Source organism: Phacochoerus africanus, chromosome 8, assembly GCF_016906955.1.
Source record: "Phacochoerus africanus isolate WHEZ1 chromosome 8, ROS_Pafr_v1, whole genome shotgun sequence".
NCBI classification, from domain to species: Eukaryota; Metazoa; Chordata; class Mammalia; order Artiodactyla; family Suidae; genus Phacochoerus; species Phacochoerus africanus.
Window position 1 is genome coordinate 118530323 of NC_062551.1, and position 20883 is coordinate 118551205.

At 46.8% G+C, this 20883-nt stretch overlaps 1 protein-coding gene across 4 annotated transcripts in view; it reads left to right on the forward strand.

Moving 5' to 3' along the window:
- MAPRE2 (microtubule associated protein RP/EB family member 2) overlaps window positions 1–20652 on the forward strand; it is a 167876-nt gene extending 147224 nt beyond the window's left edge. For all 4 annotated transcript variants that reach the window (XM_047794117.1, XM_047794116.1, XM_047794114.1 and 1 more), the window contains 3 exons: window positions 7680–7819; window positions 10972–11130; window positions 19137–20652. In XM_047794117.1, coding sequence (XP_047650073.1) covers window positions 7680–7819; window positions 10972–11130; window positions 19137–19211 — 374 coding nt within the window. In that variant the 3' untranslated portion in view covers window positions 19212–20652. The remainder of the gene's footprint in view (window positions 1–7679; window positions 7820–10971; window positions 11131–19136) is intronic.
- The last annotated feature ends 231 nt before the right edge of the window (window positions 20653–20883 follow it).

The following is a 20883-nucleotide window of genomic DNA, read 5'->3' on the forward strand; positions in this document are numbered from 1 at the left end:
GGGACTTGTACAGTATTTATGTCTCTTTTCCTCTGTTTCTGAAACTCCTTTTTATTTTGAAAGGGGAAATGAGGGCGAAAGAGAAAAACTTGAGAGAAAAATGATTCTTGTAAAACAGGGCTACCACTAATTATGTTTTCTGGACATCATCAAATGCAGCTTGACCAAAAAAAAAAAAAATATTGAAATGTGTGATAGCTGCAAAAAGAAAAATTTATATCTGTATTATAGCCAAAGTAGCTGTACTCTTTTTTTTTTTTCTTGGTTTTTCTTTTTAGGGCTGCCCACAGCACATACAAGTTCGCAAGCTAGGGGTAGAATTGGAGCTGCAGCTGCTTGCCTACACCACAGCCCCAGCAACACAGGATCCAGGCTGCATCTGCAACCTACACCATAGCTCTTGGCAATGCCAGATCCTTAACCCATTGAGCAAGGCCAGGGATCAAACCCAAATCCTCATGGAAACTAGTTGAGTTTGTTTCCACTGAGCCCAACAGGAACTCCATGTACTCTCTTTTAAAGCCATTATGTGGAGTTCCTGTCGTGACTCAGTGGTTAATGAATCTGACCAGGAACCATGAGGTTGTGGGTTCAATCCCTGGCCTTGCTCAGTGGGTTAAGGATCCGGCGTTGCCATGAGCTGTGGTGTAGGTCGCAGACGCAGCTCGGATTCCGTGATGCTGTGGCTCTGGCGTAGGCTGGTGGCTACAACTCCAATTCGACCCCTAGCCTGGGAACCTCCATATGCTGCAGGAACGGCCCAAGAAATGGCAAAAAGACAAAAGAAAAAAAAAAGCCATTATGTAAATGTTTTCCATGTGAGCATCAGTGCGCAGAGAGGCGCAAGAAGGCCCAGAATCGGACTTGGGGGCATCTGGGGAGGCATGGAGGCCACTTTGAGAACCCCAGTGTTAAAAGCCAGGATTAGATGCTATCAAGGACATCATTGGGTCACTTCACAAAACTGGAGTACAAATTTAGCTTATGGGAAAATATTACATCAGTGTTCAGTTTACTGACATTGGTAATAGTACCACTTTTTATTATAGCAGCCCAGGTAAGTGATGAAAAAATATCTGGCACCCCAAGCCTGGTTCACCTCAGGGTCTGGTTTTTTGAAAAAATGTAGACTTTTAGAACAAATCAACAAAAACCCAGTTCGTAACTGTCTAATGCTTAACGGTCTGTCTGTCTAAACTGATATAATCCAGGATTATTGTACAAAGTTAAACCATGAAATCATTAAATATAATGAGTAAAAGATTTCATTTTCATCTTTATGAATTTTAGTATTTTAGCATTTCCTATTTCTCAATGTGGGTTAATCCTGTGATAGCTGTGAGGGGTAAATTACTTCCATAGCAAATTGCAATTTGTGAGGATTTCAAGAGCTCCAGTCACATTCTTTTGAAAATGAGCGTTAGGTGTGTGGTTAATTTTTTTACAGTGATATTTATTAGCAGTTTATTTTTGCCAACATTTTCATTAGGATGGTGATTGCTAGGGGTGACTACACAGGTTTTGAGGATATGTGATTGTGTGGTTTTTAAAAACTTCGAACCCCCAGTGATACTAAGATCTTCCCTAAGAGAGGTGCTTCCTGTTCCTTCTCTGCATTTGTTCATTAGAAGGTAACCTGTGCTGACCTGTCATATCCTCATTCATCAGACAGTATTTCCCTCTATTTTCAGTTTCTTTGCAAACAACTTAATAAGAATTTCAAAACTCCTTTCTTTTAATTTTGAATTTCGAATACTAGTTACTTAACTGAGCTAGTAACATTTTTTGCAGTTTTCCATTCTTTACTTCGTCTAGCGAGTGAGTGACTGTTGGGATGGTGAGCGGATAGGAGGTGGGGCAGAAGCGTTTCTTTCAAAGATATATATATAGGTGGTGGGGCATGGACCAAACCCCCCTTCTCCACTATGCCCACCCCACCCTGCAGCAGGCAATGCCAGGTCTGATTCTCACTGCCTTCATCTTTCTCCTCTCAGAGGCCCTGGGGCTTCATGCACGTGTCAGGGTGAAGGATGCGGGGCCCTGCGCCCCAGCTGCCCTTTAGAGGATCTGGGCAACAGAGATGCCACTTTAATGCCAAGACCCTACAAAGTTGGGCTTTGTAAGTAGCCAGGGATGTGTTTCCTCAGGAAAAAGCTGGAACTGGGACAGCGTCAGTGACTGCAGTGGCTCTGGCCTCTGCTGTGAGCCACCCAGTATCTCCCGTGACCCCATTTCCCTTGCAGCCAGCTTCCTCTGCTTATTTTTAGTTTTGCTTCCCTGATAACTTGGCCTTTCATGGGCCTTTGGCTTGCCATGACCCCTTCTACTTTCATTTCATATCAAACACTTCAGATTTTTTCCAAGTTGCATTTGATATCTTGGAAATATAATTAATGGTAATGGTGTTTTGTAAGCAGTCAGCTTCTTTTCCTTCTATGTTTTTAAGATTTACGTGAGACTGGAAAAGGCAGAGTGTAAGAACATGAGTGTCAGCTCCTGCAACCAGGTCTGTCAGAACTGCCTTCCTGCTTAGGAAGGCCTGCCTGGAGGAGTGGGTGAGTCAGTTACTCTCTAGAGAAGGGCATGGACGTGAACATGGCAGAGGCTTGGGCAGCCTGGCACAAACCACCTTGCTCCTCCCTGCTAAGAGTTAACCATTTAGGGACTGATTTTACCCACATGAACTGTCTTGAGTCCATCTATATAGGGCCTAAGTAATGATGGAAAGTGAATTTGAAAGCAAGTACGAGCTCTCTTTCTGGGAGCCTGGTGGGTTTTGTTCAGTTTCCTTCAGATATTGCGGGCCCTCGCTATTGGTGACTTTGAGGTTGGCATCAGCTCCTCAAGCTTTTCCTGTGATCTTTACCCTGGATCCATGCCTCTCTGGGTTCTTTCGTGAGTTATAAAAACTTACTGGGAGTTCCCATCTTGGCTCAGTGGTAACGAACCCAACTAGTATCCATGAGGATGCGCGTTCAATCCCTGGCCTCACTCAGTGAGTTAAGGATCCAGTGTTGCCGTGAGCTGTGGTGTAGGTCTCAGGCATGGCATGGAACCTGCGTTGCTGTGGCTGTGGTGTAGGCTGGCAGCTGTAGCTCTCATTCAACCTGTAGCCTGGGAACTTCCATATGCTGCAAGTGTGGCCCTTAAAAAACAAACGAACAAACAAAAAAAACTTACTATTGTATGTCTTCTCTGGATCAGGCGTTGTGATTGGCCTTGAGAACATAGACTGGTAAACAAAACAGATGCAACTTCTACCTCATTAGCGTTTAAGTCTAATGGGAGAAGCGGGCATTAAATAAACCGCTGTACCCATTAACTGTTGATGGGTCTGTGTGGAGGTGTTTGTTTGGGTGCAGTGGCCTCCCTGAGCAGCCTCCTTTAAGCTGAGACCCAAAAGATGTTAGACTTTGTCACCTGAGGAGGGGAGGATTTCAGTTTCAGGCAGAGGGAATGCAGCCAGAATCATACTCTCTGGAGTGTGTTCAGAGTAGTCGGTCTTGTTGCTGAGAATGTCGAGTGTGGCCATGCCCAGGCTTTTTTTTTTTTTTTTTTTTTAATGTACATTCATTTGCTTTATTTTTTAGATCCCTCTTGTCAGTGATAACACAGAGTATTTGTCTTTCTGTGTGGGCATTCTTTTTTTTTTTTTAATTTTGAGTTAATGTTTCCCCTTTAAATGTTTTCTTAATTTTTAAAAATTTTTTATTAAGAGTATAGTTGAAAAAAAAAAAAAAAGGAGTTCCCGTCGTGGTGCAGTGGTTAACGAATCCAACGAGGAACCATGAGGTTGCGGGTTCGGTCCCTGCCCTTGCTCAGTGGGTTAACGATCCGGCGTTGCAGTGAGCTGTGGTGTAGGTTGCAGACGCGGATCGGGTCCTGAGTTGCTGTGGCTCTGGCGTAGGCCGGTGGCTACAGCTCCGATTCGACCCCTAGCCTGGGAACCTCCATATGCCGCAGAAGCGGCCCAAGAAATAGCGCAAAAAAAAAAAAAAAAAAAAAAGACAAAAAAAAGTATAGTTGATTTACAGTATTGAGCCAATTTCTGCTAGACAGCAGAATGACTCAGTCATACATATTTATATACATTCCCTCTCTTATATTATCTTCCCTCATGGTCTATCCCAAGAGACTGGATATAGTTCCCTGTGCTATATAGTAGGACTTCATTGCTTGTCCAGTCTACATGTAATAGTTTGCATTGACCAACCCCAAACTCCCAGTCCATCCCACTCCCTTTCCTCCTCCCCCTTGGCAACCACAAGTCTGTTCTTTATGTCTCTGAGTCTGTTTGTTTTGTAGATAGATTCACTTGTGCCATATTTTAGATTCTGCATATATGCATGTCTTTCTCTTTCTTACCTCACTTAGTATGAGAATCACTAGTTGTATCCATGTTGCAAATGGCATTATTATTTTTTAGGGCTGAGTAGTATTCCATTGTATATATGTACCACATCTTCTGTATCCATCTGTCGATGGACATTTAGGTTGTTTCCATATCTTGGCTATTGGGAATAGTGCTACTATGAACATGTGGGTGCATGTATCTTTTTGAATTATAGTTTCGTCCAGATACATGCCCAGGAGTGGGATTGCTGGATCACATGGTAGTTCTACATTTAGTTTTCTGAGGAACCTCCATACTGTTTCACTTAGTGGTTGTACCAGTTTACAGTCTGTGGGCATTCTTTCTTTTGCTGCACCCACAGCATGAGGAAGTTCCCAGGCCAGTGATCAAACTGCCATAGCAGTGACAACACCAGATCCTTAACTATTAGGACACCAGGGAACTGCTGTGGGTATTCTTAAATGATCATGAGCTCCTGTAGAGCAGGGACCTCTGGTACAGGGCTCATGGGAGACACTAAGTAACTATGTATTTGTGGGAGTTTCCTCATAGGTCAATGGGTTAAGGATCCAGTGTCGTCACTGCTGTGGCTCTGGTTAGAGCTGTGGCACAATTACAATCCCAGGAACTTCTGCATGCCATGGGTGTGTCCAGAAAAATAATAAAAAAAATTTTTCAAAGATACTGTTTATTTGGTAAGTAAGAAGGGTTGGTCATTGATAGTCTTTGAGCTGCTTTTAGACTTGCTTTATATTAAAATATGACACATTAACCTATGAAAAGGTCTGAAGTAACTTGATTTTTCAAAAGCTGTTTTCCCAGCAAAGCTGGCTGGTAGCTGCACTTGGAGAAGGAGCTCTGCCGGGTCAGCATGTCCTTGCTCTGCCTCCTGGGCACTTCTCTACGCTGTGTTCTTTACCCTGTTGGCTTGGCCTGGAGTTAGAGGACCTGGCTAGTGGGACACGGAAGCCGTGTCCAGGAGAGTTTTATCTGGACTCTTACAGAGATGAAGCAGCTGTTGATGAATCACAAAGCAAAGTATCATCAGCTCTGCAGACAACCTGGGAAGTTCTGCATAGGTGAGGTTTCCAGGTGACTGAAGAGTTGAATTCTCAAACTTTTAAAGTCATTCCTAATTTAAGCATTCTCCGTTCTAGATATATTAGGCATTCCTCTGTATTTTTAGAAGAAAAAGAATTTTTTCCCTTTATAACAGGCCTGTATTTTAAAGGGTGTTGTTGCTATCCATGCTTCCTGAGGGCGTGTGACTCTGCATCTCTCACTAAGGACCAGAGGCTCCTGAAAACACACAGATAGGAATTTTACAGTCTTCCCATTTGCTACTTCATAATTAGGAGATTGGTTGAAACTTGTAACTGCTGTCAGTGCTTTTGCCTTTTTGTCCCCTTGGCTCTTTCTAATCAGTTGGTAGCAATAAACTATGAAGTTGGAAATAAACTGTACAACTGGAAACCATATAACCAGGTTTTATTTACTTTGTGTATTTATTTAAACATTTATATGTGTGTTCACAATACATGTAAGGCCAGGTATTGTACTAAGCACTGAAATATTGTACAAAGCTCAGTTCCCTGCCCTCCAAGAGCTTTCTAGAGAAGCAGGGGGGACTGTGGGATAAATTGGGCCAGTGGGAGCACCTCTACCAGACTGAACTGTTCAGAGGAAGAGGGGCGTGCCTAGGCCCCAGTAATGACCTTGAATTTCTAAATCCGTGAAGTATATAAACTTTGTGGCTTCTGTTTTGGCTGCAGAGGCCATTTCCTATGTCTGTCAGGTTTTAGATGGTGAGGGCCTGCCGTGGGCCTAGCTCCAGGTAGATGAAGTCTTACCTGACATCAATGGTATTTTTTTCTTTTTTTTTTTTTTGCCAATTTCTACCATTATTAGTGATGCCATCGAATAACTTGGTTAAGGTGCCAATCCCCAGATATTCCTGTTGTAAAGGCATATTTTTTCCCCTTCATATGTAATTTATAGGGTAATACCTTGACACGTGTGAACATCTTGTTCCCCAAAAAACTCTCGGTGTTTAAGAGTCAGTTGATGAAACTTTCCTGAATTAGTTGTGCGTGTTGCCAAAGTGTGATTTTTCTAGTTCTAACATGTCTTCTGCATTTACTGGTGGTCAGATACACCTTCCCCTCTCCCCTTCATTACGGACTAGATTTTTTTTTGTTCAGTGCATTGTAATACATTACAGCCATTATTCTTTCGGGTCTGCAAAGGGTCCAAGTGTGGCTAGCTGGGAGCCCCTTCAGGCTGGCCCCCAGTATCCTTTGACATTAATCCTTGCTTTGGGGGGGAGTCGGGGGAGGCATGCCGTGGCTTACGGAAGTTCCGAGGCTGGGGATCGAACCTGCACAGCAGCTGGCCCAAGCCACAGCAGTGACAATGCTGGATCCTTAGCCACTAGGCTGCCAGGGAACCCCACATCCTTGCTTTCTGACACAAGATGTCCCGGGCCCACCTGTCCTTTCCCTCCTCACCCCCAAAATAAGCCATAGCTCAAGAAGCTCTGTTATTGCAGAACAACATTTAGAAACCAGGAGTGCCTGATGCTAGAGACGACATGGCTCTAGACTGTTTCAATGGCTAAAACTAGGAAATATATTAAAAAGGTAAAATTAGGAGTTCCCGTCGTGGTGCAGTGGTTAACGAATCCAACTAGGAACTATGAGGTTGCGGGTTCGATCCCTGGCCTTGTTCAGTGGGTTAAGGACCCGGCGCTGCCGTGAGCTATGGTGTAGGTTGCAAACGAGGCTCGGATCCTGCGTTGCTGTGGTTGTGGTGTAGGCTGGCGGCTACAGCTCCGATAGGACCCCTAGTCTGGGAACCTCCATATGTCATGAGTGTGGCCACAGAAAAGACCAAAAAAAAAAAAGGAAAAAACAGACATTTGTATTGATATTTCTCCTAAAGTGTTAATCTGTGATAAGGTCTTTGTTAGAAATTATGGTGATGCTCTGAGCTTATCAAAGAACCTTTCCTCTTTAAAAAAAAAAAAAAACCTTAAAATCTCTTTATATCTGTTATTCTCGTCTCTTCAGAAAGAGAAGGGACAACTGCATTTATCTCGTATTACTTGAGGGCAAAAAACAGTGCTCAGAGAAGTTATGTAAGTGGCCAGGAAGGACTCTATCATTTTATCAAGTGCAGTCTTTCTGCTGCTTCTGTTTTGAAAAGGGATTGCTGGCAGTTATCTCTTATGTGTTTTAGTAAATTCCTTTTATATCATACTCTTGCTACGTACCTGAAAACCATTTTGATCTCGCCAATATTCATAATTTATTCTGGTTACTTTCAGGTGCAGCTAAATCAAGTCCGGCATCTAAACCAGGATCCACACCTTCTCGTCCCTCATCAGCCAAAAGGGCTTCATCTAGCAGCTCAGCATCCAAATCTGATAAAGATTTAGAAACACAAGTCATACAGCTTAATGAACAGGTAACTGTCATCTGCAGCCCTGGGAGCAGTGACAGGTGTAAGGGACAAGAAACAAACCCCCATGGGCCTGGGATTTGGGGGTGAGGTGTGATGGGGAGAGATTTCAGTGGTTCCAAGCAAGTAAGAATAAAAGCCACTGTTGGGACAGATAAAACGAGTAACCCATTATGAATAAAAGATGTTAAGTCACAAATCTCAAAGCCGTCCATTGACAGCAAAGGACAAATGACTCAGCCTCAAGTAAATGCAGGTGTGTAGGCCAACCCCCCACCCCCACCCCCTTTCCACCTCAGTGCCTGTCTTAAGCTCCAGGCTAGACCACTGGTGCTTCTAGCCAATCTAGATTGTGTAAAAGGCATCAGGGGTTAGTGTCCCTCCCTCCTTCCTTTCAGCAGCTATTTGTTGAGCCTGTTCCATGCAACAGACACTGTGCTTGATGCTGATAATGTAATGGCAGCAGGAGAGCTAGCTTCTCTCCCCTCGTAGAACTTACAGACAGCAGTTGCTCACCTTGGGCCATGACACAAGCAAAAGCGCAACACCGAATGCTTCCCACAAGAGTGAAAGTACACAGAAGTACTGAGCCCAAGAATGGGGGGATCACAAAGACCACCACTAAACCGTCTAATAATCCTTAGGATTGCGTTAAATCTAACTTCTCTGAAATTTTCAATATAAAAGTTTAGGTACACTTTTTGGAGTTCCCTGGTGGCTCAGCAGGTTAACGAGCCAGTGTTGTCACTTCAGAGGCCCAGGTCACTGCTATGGCAGGAGCTCAACCCCTGGCCCCAGAACTTCCACATGCCATGGGTGCAGCCGCCCTCCCAAAAAAAAGTGCTGGAAAAAAAGCTCAGGTAGCCTTTCTTACTAACAATAGCTAATTTTACCTAAGATTATACATAGTCTAAAAGTAATAAAGCAGTTGGTAGCATAGGGCTCACTGCAGAAAGCTTCCACCTTCGCCCAGAGCTGGGAGGAGTCTTTATCCTGGCTCCCCCCACCCCTGGGATAGGAGTCTTTATTCCAGGTCCTCAGGCTGTTCCCAGCCACTCACTGGGCCCATCCCGGTGATTAATCTGATTCTTGATGAGCCAGCAAGAGTCTGGAAACAGTTTTTAAGATAATTGTATATTTGCAAACAAGAGTCTGGTTTAAAAGCAAGCAGTTGCTTAACTAGGGTGTTTCTTTCCAATTCTGAACACTTTAATGACAAAGGTAAAACCTTAAGTCATCCGGTGGGTAGGACTTTGATTTAGAAACTGTGGAATGTTCTAATTACCTGCTGATTCTCAGTTTAAACCCTTATACAATTTGCAGTAATGAGTTCCTCTAAGATAAAAGGCAGTTAGGATAGCCGTAATTAGCCTTGGGGCCCCAGGCCTGAGGCTCTAAGCAAATTGGAATGGACCTAAAGAGAGCCAGGCATAGGTCTGTGATACTTGAGATTTATAACCCCTTTCTCCTTAAGAACGCAAATTCTTTTGATATCCTTATTTATCACATGTTTCTTCATCTTCAGCTACCTCTACCAACCCTCCAACCCAAAGCAGAACGCATGGGATCCTCAAGATTCTTCCTGACCCTCTCTCCCTACACCCTCCACCCCACTTCTCCTGGGGCCTGGCTCTGGGCTCCCATTAGGCCTCCAGTCACACAGCCATGGTATTATCAGAAGTAAGAGTTAAAAGTTAGTGGCTGGGGAGTTCCTGTCGTGGTGCAGTGGAAACGAATCTGACTAGGAAGCATGTGGTTGCAGGTTCGATCCCTGGCCTCGCTCAGTGGGTTAAAGATCCAGTGTTGTGTGAGCTGTGGTGTAGGTCGAAGACGAGGCTCGGATCTGGTGTTGCTGTGTCTCTGGCTACAGCTCCAATTAGACCCCTAGCCTGGAAACCTCCATATGCCGAGGGTGTGGCCCTAAAAAAGGACAAAAGACCAGGGGAAAAAAAAAAAAAAATGTTAGTGGCTGGTCCTCCTCCGCTATGTCAGCAGCTCCAAATGAGGCTGACTTGGCAAGAACTGCACCCTTGAGTCCTGCTGGCTGGATATGAGTGTGCCAGGTGTACAAGGAGAGGGACACCGCATGTGCTCAGTATGTTTGAATAAATCATAATTGCAGGCAGATGAATAGCCTGTACAAAGGCCCACAGTTACTGGAAAGAGAGAGAAGAAAATTTTCATTGCAAATGTAATCTTTGGCAATCTGTTAAGATTGACTTTTCATACACTGAAAGGGAGATTTTACCTGAGGAGGGAGGCCATGAAAGACCTAATTTACCTCCTGAAGATATTCTCCGCCTAAGTATAAATGCTCAAAGGGTTAAAAAAAATTGCCGGATTCTCTGAGAGCAGGAAGGGGATGACAGTGTGGAGCTGCTGGGCCTGCAGCCTGGGATCTGAAACCAGATCTGCCTCCACACTCTTCCTTATGTCTTCAGTCCAGGTGACAGCTCTGTCAGGTTCGGCCTCACGGCTGCTGCCTTCCCTGCACCTGCACCATCTCTGTAACCACAGGGAGAGCTGCACGGCCCTGGGAGGCCCGGAGCCAGCATCAAGGGAGAAAAGAGAGGGGGAGGGCTGTTCTGCTGAGGGAATGGGGCTCCCCATCTTCCAGCCTTGCCTCTGATCAACTCGGAGCCAGAATTAGAAGAATTAAGAGCCATCCACTCAGCCTGCCCTTGGTGTCGCCCAGCTGTCCTGTGCAGAAGCATCTGTCTAGTTTGGCTCGGGACCATTTATAAAGGGGTCTGAGGTCGAGGGTGGCTCTCAGTGCAAGTCATGTGAAGAGAGAAGGGTCCTCAGAGTGCACCTAAGGGACCACAGTGCCCACCTCTCCCCTCTGCTCCTCCCGTGTGCTTTTCCCCTCCCTGAGGAGCACGACCCGGCTCAAAAGCTGCAGCAGGAGAGGAAAGCTGCCCCAGAGCTCGGGTGGACCGGTGTCAGCTGACGACAGCGGACTAGTGTGCTGCTGAAGTTGGGCACTTGGCCCAGGCCCCGGCTCCCCAGCAGCCCCCGTTTCTCCCCAGACCTGCATGTCAGTGATTTGTACACGTCTGTCTTTTCATGTTTTGGGTCCTTATATGCAGGCACGGTTGGTCACTTTTTTCTTAGGCTGTATTTTGAGAGTTTTCTCTTCCGCCTCTGCTCCCTTGCAGGTACATTCGTTAAAACTTGCCCTTGAAGGCGTGGAAAAGGAAAGGGATTTCTACTTTGGAAAGCTGAGAGAGATTGAGCTGCTCTGCCAGGAGCACGGGCAGGAAAACGATGACCTCGTGCAACGACTAATGGAAGTCCTGTATGCTTCGGAAGAACACGTAAGTGTTCTAAGGTGCTGCTCGTGGGCAGCGTGCCTTCAGATACTGCCCTGGGACCTCTGTGAGAATGACAAATGCCAGTGCATTTGATGTGCTCAGAGGAGTAAACATCATGATCCTTGTGATCCACTGCCCCATGCGTATGGGACTTGTGTTCGTAAATCTGGGAAGAGATGGGTGGATCTCTTTTGGGGGTGGGGGGCTTCAGTCAAGAAAAATAGGCTTATGCAGCCAAATCTCAAATGATGTGCAGTTCTCTGAGCAAACGAACAGTAAGAACGTGTGTAAGGGTTCTTCTCTCTTCATGACAGATCAGAGTGTGGTTAAAGGAAAACTTAATCTAGATGCCATAAGCCCCACAACTGTCTGTTTTTACTTCACAGCTGGTTGTCCTGGTTACTCACTGCCAGTACAGAGCAGCACTGTGGGACAGCCTTTTGTTGGAAAATACTTCTAGAAGGCCTCCTCTGTGGGGAGGGCCTGCCCACCAGGGTTGCTCCCTGTGAGTGAATGTGGGGGTGGGGGGAAGGCAGGATGTGGCTCCATCTGGGGATGGAAAGCAGATGTGAGGAGCAGTGGAGGAATATGAGTCTCAAGAAGGGGCTCGGAGCCCGAGGCAGCTCACCCCAAGTCCACCCAGATGGGCCCTGGCAGCTGCGGTGGGAGAGGCAGCCCAGCGTGCTTCCTTCTCCTTCTCAAGGGCCGAGCTGTGGGAGGCAAGGGAGGACAGGCTGGGGCTGCAGGCGTGTCCTGCCAGGTTGAGGCCATGGAAGCGTCTGGGTCTGTTTGACCAGGCAGCCTGCAGGTGCTCTGTGGACTCTGTGGTCGAGCTGCATGTGTTGGTGTTGCCACAGAATGTAAGCCACCGGCAAGTTTATCTTATTCCAGCTGAATACCAGGCAAACGTTGATGCCGTAGACGATGAAAATCCTAGCTCTGAGATTTTCCTGAACTGTATGTAACAAGCTGTCTGGAGGTTGGGGACTCTCCACCACTTTTCTCACTTCCCCCATATATACATGCATTTTAAACCTTTCTTGGTGAGCGCAGATCATAGCTCACAAAGCTCTGGTCGGGTCCCAGAGACTTTGATGGCTTTACACAGTCTCATTCTCAGTATTTTCAGGTCTGATGGAAGAAACCCCAGGTTGGTTTGTAGTGTGTGTGCACCACCCAGGGTGCTGTATTTCTATGAGGTGCTGTATGGAAAGAGTGCTTTGTCGTCTGTCAAGCGCTACATGAATGTGGTTATGCTCTTCACAAGCTTTATGAGGTCTGTGCAGCACTGCACACAGGAGTGAGCTGGGACAGTGCCACTCATGGGAGCAAGACAGCTTGCAGGGTGGGAGGAAAAGCCTTCTGATTCTAACCCGAGCCTGACTTGTCCAAAGGAGGTGTCCTTTGTATGGGAGCACTGTCAGGGGAACTCCAAATTGAGGGTTGGCAGGGCCACTGACTTTCTGGCTAATAGCAGGCAGGGTTGGCCTCAGGCAAGCGCTTCCCTCCTGGGTGAGATTGCAGGGGTGTCTTCCTGGGTGACTACGCTCAGCTTCCGTAGGGCCATCTCTGTCTCCACCACTACCAGCACACACACACCAGCACCAGCTTGCTGCGGTCTGGATTCAGAGCCCCCATCCTTGAAGTGTTTAGAAAATTAACCCAAACACTCCTAAAAGTAATAACTTCACAGCATCATCAGTCATGAGGACTGAGCAATGGGTATAACAGGTCCTTTCATCAAACTCTTGGGAGATGAGGGGGGAGAGCCAAGAGCTTTACATTAATCAGTTCCTTTAATTCTCTGGAGAATCCTAGCAGGTAGAGAGGAGTGTTATCCGATTTTACAGATGAGAGAAGCTGAGGCAGCAGGGGGGGTCAAATGACAACCTTAAGTTCCTGGGGGGGGCAAGCAACATAATTTGCATTTGAACTATAGTCCTGAGTTCATTCCCTCCCTTCTCCAAGCCTGAGCACCTTCTAAATGGGGAACATGAGGGTAGTAATAGCTAACATTTCTTGAACCTTTAGCTATGTGTTAGGTTTTATAGTCATGTTCCATATACACTTCTCGCCATATCCCTGTGTGGTGTACTATTACTTATCCCCATTTTATAGGTAAAATTACTTGCCCAATGACCCATCCTTAATAAGCTCCATCACTACCCAGGTTTCTCTAACTCAGAGCCCTTAGGGGCTGTGCTCCCTGCTTGTCAGTATATTGGGTGCCATGGGGAAGGGGAAAAATAAAGGCAGTACCCCTTGGGGGAAATTGCAGGACAGACTTTGTCTAATGGACAGTATTGAGTTGTATGTGTTCTGTATGTGGAGAAGGAAGTACTCACAGGCCTACCTGGACTCCCTTCAAAAGTACCGTCCTAGCCTCTTTGTCTGGGTACTCAGTTTAATTCAGTCTCTGCCAAGAACCTCCATTTTCCTCTGGCTGGTAGCATTTCTATAACCACCTCTGTGGCCCTGGCTGGCACTGTGCTTACGTCATCAAAGAGAGAGAAACATGATAGGGAGAAGCAAGCGAGACAGTGGCATTGCTGTTGAGCGTGTGATAAGGAGTATCCAGAATCCAAGAGGAGACTCAGAGGCAGTAACCAGGCAATTGGAATCTAGAAAATTGACAACACCACAAACTAAATGTGTGGGTTGCCAGAGCAGAATCTTCAAACACAGTTACTGCCTTAATTTTTCTCACTCCAGCTTATCCAGGTTCTACCATTGAAGGAATGAGCCTTTAAAAAGCTTCACTTCGCCCAAGAAAGGCCTCACTTTGGAAAAAATGTGCTCAGAGGTTGCTTGTTCACTGCCCCCACCCTGCGGGCTCTGGGGGCCTCCTTTTTCCCTACTGGGCCTGACCCTCACACTGTGTCCTGTTTTCAGGCCATTTACCCATTTCAGTGCTAGGTGGACTGCAGCCATGAGGTGCAAGGTGTCTGGGAAAAAACACCAATACTTTATTCATGATGTCATTGCTATGATTTCTCTGCACATCTGAGAGGCAGAGATTTCTGGTTGCCTCCCTCCTGGAGATGGGAGGGGTGCTGAGAAACCTTCAGCTGAAGGCTGAATAGCCTGCTCTCCAATTACTCACAGATGAGCCTTGCATTGACACTTTAGGTGGAGGTATTTGCTGGAGAGGCCTCCTCCCTCAGTCTGTATTTAGTGATGGCTGGCCTCTGATGCTCATAGTCAAGCAATCCTAGAATAACATGTTTGGAAGAGGCAGAAATCCAGATGAAAGTTTTGAGTATGGAAGTAAACACAGGCAGCTGATGGAAATGGCCAGCTAGCTGCCCAGTGCACCTCTTTGTGAGTCTCATTAACTTTTTTTGTTGTTGTTGTTGGCCACACCCAAGGCATATGGAAGTTCCCCAGGCCGAGGATCAAATCCAGGTGGAGCCGTAGCCTTAACCTGCTGTGCTACAGCGGGAACTCCTCGTTATCTTTTATTTAATACTTGAAGACACAGGTGACTGGACTTAATGGTTGGTTCACTGCTGCCCTGTGAATTTGTTGGCCGAGGGCCACCTGCTAAAACATAGGCACTTGTTTCCTGAGGTCCTGTCACGGAAGCCACTGTCAAATGACCTAAAAATACTTCCCCCTCAGCCCACACCTTTTGGATACAGCCTGTGTTTCTGTCCTTGAACCAGCATTGCATCCACAGAAAGCAGACACAGCCCCTGCCTCAGAAGAGCTTGAAGTCCCAGTGAGAGAGAGAGAGAGACGGGGACACCACCAACTGGAATCTGTCAGGTTGTGATAAATGCGGTAATGGAGACATAAATAAACTTGTCTGGGGAGCACATAAAGACAGCCTGGAGGGACAGGCAAGGACTTCACAGAGAAGATGACATTTGCGTTGGACGATGAAAGATGACTAGGAATGTCAGCGATTGCTGAGCTAAGACTAGGGGAGTTATTTTTTTCAAGCAGAGGAAAGAGCACCAACAAAGCAGAGAGGAAAGAAAGAACAGCCGGATGTATTGGTGTGAATGATGGAAGATGAGTGCTGTGCGCCGCCTCCTAAGTCTAGGAAAGTGGGAGCCGTGCCGCCCCCTCCCCAGCTTCTTAATGAACCCCCCCCCCTCCTCCTCCCACAGTAGCCTAGAGCCATCTTCAGACCTGTGTTCCAACTTGCGGCTCCTTCTAATGATTATCATAATAAGGAACTCCAGAGCAGTCCCTCACAGCTAACCATTAAGGAAGCTGGGAGGGACTGATCTGCAAATATTAGACTGAATTAAGTAGGCAGAGCCCCAGTGCATCAGTCACATATTTGGCATAGGTTTCGCCTGGCCTCCTCCCTGCCTGTGTGTTGAAGTTCACTCTTGCTGGTGGCATAAGGGAAAGATCATTTCTGTGTGTGAGAACCTCCAGGGCACACACAGAAATGATGTGGGCTGGGAGCTCCCCGTGGTGATGTGTAACAGCTGCCTCAGAGGCACAGGTGCATCCTGCCTGACTTTCAGAGCCCCTTAGCTCTCACCCCAAGCATTAGCAATGCATTGGTAACCACAGGTTTGCTCTTATATCCATGTTACCCAATAAAAGAGCTATGGGGTCTGCAGTTCCTGCAGATGAGATGTATGACATCACAGCCATGCCCCAGGAATGAGGGAGCTGCCCTTGGCCAGCTGGAGACCAGAGCCATGGACAAGGCATGGCTCCCACCCCCTTGCACAATTACCATGGAAAGGAGACTGGAGGAGGAGCCTAATCTAGTGGGTTCCTGGTCCCGTGGCTGGTTTTACAGGCCCACAGTTACTTGAATCCAAGTCTTCCAACTTTCAGTCCTGGATTAAGTCAAGCATCCCGCAGTTAACTCCCATTAGTAATATGAGCAAACAAGATTTTTTATAAAATGTCAGATCCTCATTTTTGAGATCTTCAGCAACCTAACATTCACAAAAACAGTTATATGAGAAAAGCGCACTTTAGACAGCTGAATTCTGAGTGACGTGAGTCGGAAGGCGCCTGACTGGACAGACAGTTCTGTAGCCAGCCGGTGTGTGCATGCACACACCCACACACAGCATCAACGGTGTAAGCTTAGAGGAGCAGTCAGCTCTGGGGAAAAGGCAGTGAGAGAGGCCTGGGGAGGTACATGTGGCAGAGCAGACACCTAGGAGTTCCTGACCCACCACAAGTTCCTGGTTCCAGGGCCCATTAACTCCCATTAGTGATATAAGCAAACAAGATTTTCTATAAAATGTGAGATCCTTGTTTCTGAGATCTTCAGGAACCTGGCCCACCACAGGTTCCTGATTCCAGGTCACCTCCCACAAAATGTCCTTTGCTCCTGGACTAGAATGAGGCCGGTGGCTTTTCCTCTCTTGTGCTATCCCATCAAGAAATGCTCTCCTGCTCCCATGAGGGCACCTCTGTCAGTGAGGCACTAACTCTGAGCCGAGAGGACCACCCTCGCGTGTCCTGAGTGGTGGGCAGGAAGGCTTGCAGAGGACGCTGCAGGGACGGCCCAGGCCGAGCTGGCAGGGCCTGGAGTAAAGGAGGGCTTGGAGCTCTGAAGTCAAAGGCCATTATGGTTGAATTTAGGAGTGAGGGGTCCAGAAGGATGTGGCAGAGAGAGTAGGAACTGTGCCTTCACATTGCAGAGGTGGAGCAGTTCTAGGTGTGACGACAACAGGCGGCCATGGGTACGGGGAGCACTAAGACAATGTGCTTCTGGACACCAAGCCAGTAAGGGACAGTGCTAGATTTGAAGCCGAGTCTTCGGCGTCATTTTTCTACTCTTGTCATAGAAAAGATTACTTTTTTAAAAAATTCTATATTCTAAAATATATTCCATCACAGCTCACACTGTTTATTCTGTACCATATTATGTTCTAGGCATTTTACCTATTTTAAACCAGAGGCCTCTGTTAAATTCAGTGACTCCACTGATTCCTTGATCAGTGACACTCATTGAAAACTTGTCAAATGGGCACTTTTGTTCTCTCCCCCATTTCACATGTGAGAAAACTGAGGCACAAAACAGTCAAGTTACCTGCCCAAAGTTACCCAGCTGGGGAATAACAGCTGGGATAGGAACTCCAGGTCCATGCTTATAACCTTGACATCATGCTGCCTCTCAGAAGATAAGTGACACGTGACCTTGGCTGATAGTCGAGGTCATCCATTCTCTCACCCTCTGGGGTCCTCTTGACCCACGTGCATTGAGTTGTAGAATAAGCGAGGTATGACACGGATGAGGCCCCGTCTCGGCTTCAGTAACCTCAGGATCCAGTGGATGATGCTGCAAGGTTCAAGACAAACAGGATTACAAGTCGGGGTCTTATAGCCAAGAAAGAAGCAAAGTGCTGCAGGAGATGCATGTGAGAGAGAATCCTGGCTCGGAGACCTGGGCAGGTGATCCTGCCGTATTTGAGCTGGATCTTAACAGGTGTGTCTAGGCTCATGTAAATAGGGGCCAGACAGGAGTGGGTGTGCAAAGTGAGGGAGGACATGAGCATTTCTCTAAGTTCCAGCTGACTGCATCGAGAAAGCACTGCAGTCTGGAGGGATCAGTTAGCTCTACTGATAAGCTCACTCCCTCTGCTTGAGTAATAAACTGATTATTCTTTGTGAGATTAAAAAAAAATATTTTGCTGAAGGTCCCATTGTGGCTCAGTAGAAACGAATCTGACTAGCAGCCATGAGGATGCAGGTTTGATCCCTGGTCTTGATCAGTGGGTTAAGGATCCAGCATGAGCTGTGGTGTAGGTCATAGACATGGCTCAGATCCCGTGTGGCTGTGGCTGTGGCATAGGCCAGCAGCTACAGCTCCAGTGTGACCCCTAGGAACCTCCATGTGCCACGGGTGTGGCCCTGAAAAGACAAAAATAATAATAATTTGCAGGTATGGCTGATCAGGATTGGTTCCCTGGAGTTGGTGTTCATGATGTGGGTTACAGGTAGAGGAACACCTCAACCATCAGAAAGTAGGCCAAAAATGGGTTGAGAATCTGACTGCAGAGGTTTGGGTCACTGCAGAGGGGTGGGTTTGATTCCTGGCCCAGTGCAGTGGATTAAAGGATCCAGCATTGCTGTAACTGCAGCTGCAGCTCGGATTCAGTCCCTGGCCCGGGAACTTCCATGTGCTATGGGTGCAATCATAAAAAATAAAAATCATCTTTTGGAGTTCCCGTCATGGCTAAGCGGTAACAAGCCTGACTAGTATCCGTAAGGACACGGGTTTGATCCCTGACCTTGCTCAGGGATCAAACCCATTAAGGATCTGGCTTTGCCATGAGCTGTGGTGTAGGTTGCAGACACGGCTCAGATCTGGTGTGGTGGTGGCCATGGCTGTGGCATAGGCCCACAGCTATACCTCCAATTTGACCCCTAGCCTAGGAACTTCCATATGCTGAGTGCAGCCCTAAAAAGCCAAAAAAAAATTTTTTTTAAGTAGGCGAAAAAGGCCTCATGTACCCAAAACTGATGTCCCAAAGTCTCTGAGCTCCTACGTTGGAGAAGCCACTTTGTGGAGGGGGCAGCCGGGAAACGGCTTTCCTTACCTGACATGCTAACGAGTTGCTTCTCTGCATCACAGAGATTATAGCAAAGGGGCTCCTAAGCAGACATGCTCCCACGTGAGGAAGAGGACAGCAGGGGAAGAAACAGGAAGCCACTGGACACCCTGCAGGGCCGCAGGGCTGTGCTGTGCCACAGCAGGCTCGCTGGTAGTTAGCATGACACTCTCGAGTCCTCATGTTTTGTTTACCCTTTACAGAAGGTGGGAAAGAATGTGTTCTGTGAGGATTAGAAGGAAAATGTGCATAAAGTCTGCTGGCTGTGTTCTGGAATGATCCATTCTTTGATGGAGCAGGGAAGCGAAGGCCTCTGTGTGCCTTGGCTCCTGGGAGCAGGGAAGCGCTTGTGTGGCTAAAGCCGTGCTCTCCCAGGCCTGGAGACGCTGTGCTGTGTGGTGACAGTGGGGCGGGGGACACTGCAGGGCAGTAGACTGTTGGAGCTGAACCTTCTCCCCTGCCCCTCAGGAGGGCCACCCGGAGGAGCCGGAAGCAGAGGAACAAGTCCACGAACAGCAGCCCCCGCAGCAGGAAGAGTACTGAACCGTCTCGGCAGCTCTCCACACTTCCGTTTTGGTGGGAACTTTTCTTCTGGAGAATTGGAACACGTGTGGCCTCAAGCTCATCAGAAACCAATTGTTCCCAGTCTGCTGTTCCATCGACGCGCCAGCGCCCGCGCCAACCACCGCGCTCGGTTCCCATTTCCTTTGCCAAGACACACTAGCAGCGGCCGTGGGCGGCCTCCCTGAGACATCACGGGGTCACATACCTTCAACTTCACCACTTGGCTGCTTGAGATTGGTTCTGTTCTTTGCGTTTCTTTCCAGAACAACTCTCCCCACCCCCGCCACCACCCCCACCACCCCCTTTTTATCCTGGTGTGAAACATTGGTAATTTGATATATGGTATTTATATTGGCATTTCTCAACCCAGTGTCACTAGATGTCACACACATTTGTGGTGCTTTGATGTTTGCAAGTCTAACCTCTGAACATAAATTTGGTCAAATAATAAATTGGAACAAAGGGAAAGAGATACTTGATATGAAAGCCATAATGACAGTGACTTGTTTCATGGGGAAAACACAAAGTCAGTTTCTCCCTCTACTCACAAAAAGGGAAAAAAAAAGGAATCGAAACTAGGACTTCAGGGCCCGGCAGTGTCCACACATCAGCATGTTAGACAACCACACATTTCGTTGTTAGGTTTGAAAGACACTCACTGAAGAAAAACACCATCTCCACTTGGCCCTCTAACTGCCTGCCCTTTCTGTCCCCTCCCCCACCCAGGTTCTGTTTTCTTTCTCAGGGTCCTCTTTGGTGGGCAGCCATTCTTCCAAAAGCTGTCATCAGTTGTCTGCAGTTAGAGGGGGTCTGCATGGGCACAGGTCCTGCCACCTCCTTGTGTGGGTTTCAGCCCAAATCCTGCCATCCACACTGGGAGATTCCTACCAAGAATGACTTCAGGGTGTGCAGCCCCGAGCAGCAGGGCTGTGCATCGAGCCACACACCTGCTGGAAGGCTAGAACTGAAGACCTTACCAATAGGAGCCTAAGCCCAAGGGAGAATCCTGGTTCTAAAGTCTGGTATTGACACTGGAATGACAGCACAGAAAAATCTCTCACTCCCAATGCCTTCTGAAATAAGGAACTTACCTTTTTAATACCATGACCCTCCTAGTCATTGACCTTTGCTAAACCGTGGCAAGTCATAAATAGAGGAATCAATGAATTAAAAGCATTCCTTATTTTTTTTAACTAATATTTGCACATTTTCTTAGTATCTTTCCAAATCTTTGCCTCTTTTTTTCCCCCTTTGACAGAAGGTTTCCCTTCCTGGATCATTCATTTCACTTGGTTTCTAACTTTAGGTTTTCTTTCACTTGTTATTTGACTTAGCAGGTGCAACAAAAACAAAGTGTGCCCACCCCACTTTCCTCTTAACTGAAAAGCTTAAAATAAATTTCTGAATTATGTATCATAAAGCTTTGACATTTCTTTATTAACTGATGAAATACTAGTTCTGAAGTCTAGCATTGAAGCTTTCCACCAAAAGAAGTCTTCTCAATATAAGTTTTTTGCGGCAAAGTGGTATTTATTGAGTTACATGTGAAAGAGACTGCTTGTATTTTTGAGGTTATTACAAACACACTGTGCAGAATTGGACAGATATTCCGTGGTGTTTGGTTTCCCTTTCTTCTCTCTCCTGCTTGCTC